At 38.9% G+C, this 5,386-nt stretch overlaps 1 protein-coding gene across 1 annotated transcript; it reads right to left on the reverse strand.

Moving 5' to 3' along the window:
- Positions 1-617: 617 nt before the first annotated feature.
- Positions 618-2,821, reverse strand: LOC105033348 (WAT1-related protein At5g07050). Its single transcript, XM_019846617.2, has 7 exons — positions 2,545-2,821; positions 2,383-2,445; positions 2,150-2,266; positions 1,801-2,050; positions 1,509-1,667; positions 1,269-1,420; positions 618-1,160 (listed from the first exon to the last, which is right to left on the reverse strand). The coding sequence occupies exons 1-7, from the start codon at positions 2,745-2,747 to the stop codon at positions 884-886; spliced, it is 1,221 nt and encodes a 406-aa protein (XP_019702176.1). The 5' UTR covers positions 2,748-2,821; the 3' UTR covers positions 618-883.
- Positions 2,822-5,386: the final 2,565 nt, after the last annotated feature.

The following is a 5,386-nucleotide window of genomic DNA, read 5'->3' on the forward strand; positions in this document are numbered from 1 at the left end:
TTCTTCACTGAAGGAGATCAAATAATCCTACATGAAGACAATGGCCACAGAAAAATTAAGATCCGAAGAAAAGGGGAAATCTTTATTTTTTTTGGGGGGCAAATGATGGACTGCGGTTGTTAGATGGATGATAACGTTTGTGATGATGACAATCATTTTGTCAAAAAAAAAAAAAAGAAAAAAGAAAAAAAGATGATGACAATCATCAAACCAGTGACCCAACAATTACTTTGGTGCTCTTATAGCAAAATTATTATCCTAATCATCTAGTTTGAATGGGGGAAAATGGTTTGGCTGATGGCTCTCTTCCATCTTCTGCATCAAGGGGAAAGGGAGAGAAAAAGCTAGATTGTATGGCTATCTGTTTGCATTTATGGATTTTTTCTTTTACTATTCAGCATCCATTTTGCATTATAGGATTCCTTTTGGAATCATGAGTCTAGTCAGAGATGTCTGCAATTAAGTTCATGATTCATTATTTGGACAAAGTCATCTATAAACTTATTCAAAATAACAACAAAAAATGGTGTTAATAGTATTAGCAAGTTAACATCTATCACCAAGAAAATGGACCTGCTGATAGACACACGGAACAAGCTCATCAAATCAGAAGGTAATTTGTGTTGAAAAGAGAGAGAAAATCCTCTTGATTATATTATCTCAGTCCCAAGTATGCTTACATGAAGCCCACTACATCACCAAAGTAGAAGGCCAAGGAAAAAAAAGATAAGATCGCGATAAAGAAAACGAAGAAAGAAACAAAGGAAAAACACATTTCTCTTGGATCTTATAACCACTCAGTTAGTTCTCTTCCTCATGTCTCTCACTCTTTCTCACTCTCTCTGTGCGCCTCTCTCCTTTCACAAGTACTAGTTAGTAGAAATTAGGCGTTTGGTGCTTCCACCTTCATGGGAATTTCTGGAATTGGGAATCTAACTTTTATAGTTGACCGGTCATCGGAGGTGGACAAATTCATGCTATTGGCTTTCTTTCCCTTCTCATCCTCGTCTTTTATATCCATGCCCTCCCCATTTCCTTCGCTGTTTTTCAAAGTTAAGGGAAGAGACATGACTTTACTCTTCTTGTTCTCCTTGTGCTCCTTGTATTTTCCCCAGAGAACTGAGTATAGGCCTACAACAATCAAAACTGCGCCAAGAACTCTGCATCCACAATAACATATATAGGGAATACTTTAGCATTGTTGTTTTAAAGTTACAAAATAAAAAAAAAAAAAAAGAAAACAACAAAAATGAACACGGCAAACTCACCCTCCCAGGTAGATATTTTCTGCAAGGATGAAAGATCCCATGATGGCAACTATGATCATCATTAGAGGACTAAAGGCCGAGGCAAAGACTGGCCCTCTGCTCTGTATCACTAGTCCCTGGACATAGTATGCAATGCTAGATGTGACGATCCCCTGCAGTGGAGTATTCCCCAAAATTTGTTAGCATCGAGAGAGAGAGAGAGAGAGAGAGAGAGAGAGAGCGAGAGAGGGAGGGACTAACAGCATAAGCAGCCGCAAGGAGGTTCATATCCCAGCCAATGCTCCAAGCAGAAGGCTTGTGCTCCATTACAAGTGTCACAGCAATTGCTTGCAGGGTTCCCATAAAGCAGATCAATGTTGTGAGAGAGAGCTGAGCCGAATATTGTTTAAGTGTCACTGCCTGCAAGAGAGGAGCCACCAAAGCAATCACTTTGTTTGCCACAAATTAAGGAAGCAGCATGGATAAGCTTTTTCTGCTTGGATAACTAAAAAGAAAAGAAAAAAGCTTCAACAGTTCTTTTATTCTCATATACCTGGAGGACAAAGAGAGCGGCCCAAGCTAAGGTAGCTACAATAAGGAACATAGAGCCCTTAAGCCAATCCTTGTCGCTTGAATCTGTGGTTTCTGGTGCACTGGATCTGTGAGGATGGACATGCTTGGTCCACACCATCTCCATGATAGGTCCTTTGTAGAGGGTCATCAACATGGCTCCGGCCACAGTCACCACAGTCCCCACCACCTTGGCTTGGCATCTAATCTTCTTAAGATCCACCTTCTCCATCCTATTTCAGTTTCACCGCATTAATTATAGCAATCAACTAACCACTCAAAATAAAACAAAAATAAAGATGCAAAACTAATATCACTCCTCTCAAATCTACCTGCATAAAACTGCCATCACAAAGGTCATAGCAGGTAGGATGTTGCTCATGGCACAGGAGAAGGTTGGGGAGGTAAATTTCAAACCCGCATAGTAGAAGTTTTGATCTATAACAGGCCTGTATTATCAAAAATAATTGTCAGCTAACATTTCTTATTAAAACTATGATGGTAATTTTTCAGGATAATTAAGATACATAGTGCTATATATGTATGTAGAACAATGCAAACTAACCCAAGCAGTCCCAACACAAATATCTGCACGAATATTGAGAACGTGATCTTGGGACGAACCTTCCTATCATGATAACAAGAATTCATCAAACACAAACACATGAAGCCATAAAGTTATGACACATGAAAAAAGTTGTTCATTGTGAAAATCTTTGATCGATACCGCTCGAGGATGAGCGCAAATGGAGCAATGGAGAGCGTAGCAAAGGCATGGCGGTATACGACAAGGACGTAATGGCTCATGCCATGGTTGAGGGAGACCTTAGAGATGATGTTCATGCCCGCATAGCCAAATTGGAGTGAGATCATGGCGACATAGGGCTTGACCCTCTGAAGGAAATCACTGCAGCATCCCATGATGCCCATGATTACTTAACAAGAACACTAAGAGAGGCAGAAGAAGACAGGAGGAACCCAAGAATTCAACTAAGGAGGCTTCTCTCTGTTCACCTAAGCGTAACAGGGCCACCTCACGCTCTTATTTATAGTGTTCCAGGAACTTACGCAGTGGAAGCTATGCTGGGCCCGCTACAGGGGAGGAGTGGTCTGATCCTACGTGGAAGTAAGGCAGTGGGGCCCATTAGGAGGTTAGTGGGCTGCGATTCCGGGGAGGCAGTGCGTGATGACTCTGGGTTGCTGTCGCATTGGCTCACACGCGTGGGGCCATTTGGTACGCGGCGGTTCGAACGTGCGACCTCTACTCTGAGACGGGGGATGTATGGAATCGACGGCTGAGGTTTCTTGATTGACACCTTGTGGATAAGGGCTCCTCTCTTATTGGATTTCACTTTTATGCGGCCGGGTCCACGAATTTTGAAATCGCACGTGTCCACATGCAAGTGAGGATGAGGGAAATGACGTGAGAAATTGATGTAGCATCCACAATTAATGTTCCTTGCCAAGGGAACAAATTGCAATTGGAGTATAAGCAAAATGGCAGGAGTCAATTTGGCTCGGTCCATCATTGGACTTGACCATTTAGATGCGTCTGACCTAACTTCGAGAATTTTACAACTGATGTAATTTTGTTTGAATATGTTGGATCAATTGATTTGAATTGTATTTAGCTAGATTTTGATTAGTGTTTTGAAGGAATTTTGAGAGTTTATCTTAAATTTTTATTGATATTTTGAAACAAATTTTGAGTTGAGTTTGTGTTCCATAAACTTGTTGCCTTAATGCAGTCAAGCTAAATTTCTTGCAACTCAAAAAACCCTATCATCAAAATTTGGGTTGGATGCTGAAAGTTGGATAGCCTAAGATTCCAACTAAAATACAATTGAATTGAAAAGAGGTGTGCAATTACACTTTGAGCCCCATCTAACAAGTTACATCTTGGCCTAGGTCATCTAGGGTTTTGTGCTTTTTTTTTTTTTGGGCACAAATCTAGGGTTTGTGCTTGAGATAGCCTAACTTACGTTGAAGCCTTCTTGGTTGCTTGATAATCTAATCACGCATGCACATCTCTATAAAGATGACAAAGACTTCTGACAACAATATGGATGCTTCCATTGTTTAATCAGATAGACACCCACCATGACTTTGTCTTGAGATACTTTTGAGATAAACAAGAACAATTGTAAGTATATATCTCAAAATTAGAATATTTTTTTATCAATTTCCATTCATGAATAGGATTAATCAAGCTCTAGGTCGGCATGGCTCAAAAGCCTAAAAGCTTATTCAATAGTAGTTATATTTAATAATATTGATAAAATAATAAGAGGGAACAAGAATTGTCCCATTAGCTAGAGTCTAGGAGACTGATCAGTTTGATGTAGGTAGAAACTCTTCCCTACAAAACTGATGCTTTTAAGTGAGCCCCATGGTGATCTTTGTCTTTGGATAGAATCCTTGCATTTGTTCCCTAGCCAGGCACTAACTAAAAGCATGAAAAGCTAGTTACAAGCATAAGTTCTTTTGAAGTGCTAAAAGCATCATATATATGTTGGGAGCACTTATTCATCCTCGTGGAATAGTACAAGTAGCCTTAAAAATGGAAAACGAACTGGTTTAGATCAGGGTACATTAACAGTCCATTGCTTGTGGGGGAAAAAAAACATATTGAGGCACCCATTTCCTGTGCATGAGAATGTTTCTAAGCTTTTTGCCAAGAAATAAAGGAAAAAAAAAAAGAAGAAAATACTTGGATCTACAAAATCTAGTTTCGCAATTTCGCATTTGACTATCCTCTATTTATTCACAAATTATCACGAGTTAAGCTAACCCCCACCTCCCATGTCTTCGATCTTTTTAATTACATGAAATGATGGTTGCCAAGCATTACTCGTTTTGTAAGTGAAAAGCTCACTTGATAACCTCATGGGTTGTTTGATTGTTTAAGAACCTCAATTTCAATTGCCATATCATTATGTTTTATGCAAAAATAAGGTGAGGAACTCTTTGATTGCAGTGTATTTATTTCACATTTATGAGATTCTTCGACACAACACTGACCTATTTTAATATCAAAACAAAGACCCAATGCTGACCTAAACAAAAGACTTATGAGCGTGAATTCTTCTGAGAAGGCATAATCATTACATCAGAAGTTTGTAGGATATCTTGCTTTATGTGAGATATGAAGGCATTGCAGTGGTTGAGATGCGGTTTAGATAACCTTTTTTCTAGTTTTAAAATGTAGCATTTTCTTTCTGAAAAGCAATCGGCTTATCAGGAGTATAATAATCTAAGGGTCTTTGTTCTGAAGGTCTGGTAACAAATTTGACTTCCAGTTCACTGGCTATATCTTACTAATTGGTAAAAGGGGGAAAAGAATTACTACCCAAATGATGTTAGATATGGCTCCATTAGTGAGAGACCATAGACCTCCACGCAACTTGGACATTATTTAGACCTGACCTGGACTTGACCTATCTTGATCATCTAAGAAATTAGAGTACGGAAATTATTTTTATGAATTAGATTCTACAGGACTTACTAGTTTACTTTATATTTATGATTAGATATAATTGCATGTTTAATTCATATTTATCATAAGACAT

Source organism: Elaeis guineensis, chromosome 5 (genome assembly GCF_000442705.2).
Source record: "Elaeis guineensis isolate ETL-2024a chromosome 5, EG11, whole genome shotgun sequence".
NCBI classification, from domain to species: Eukaryota; Viridiplantae; Streptophyta; class Magnoliopsida; order Arecales; family Arecaceae; genus Elaeis; species Elaeis guineensis.

Bases quoted from the DNA above. Each gene is read 5' to 3' on its own strand.
- LOC105033348 (XM_019846617.2), bottom strand. From the start codon at position 2,747: ATGGGCATCATGGGATGCTGCAGTGATTTCCTTCAGAGGGTCAAGCCC. The intron at 2,267-2,382 runs GTTAGTTTGCAT...TTGATAATACAG, and splicing joins TTTGTGTTGGGACTGCTTGG to GCCTGTTATAGATCAAAACT. The intron at 2,051-2,149 runs GTAGATTTGAGA...AAACTGAAATAG, and splicing joins GTGATGGCAGTTTTATGCAG to GATGGAGAAGGTGGATCTTA.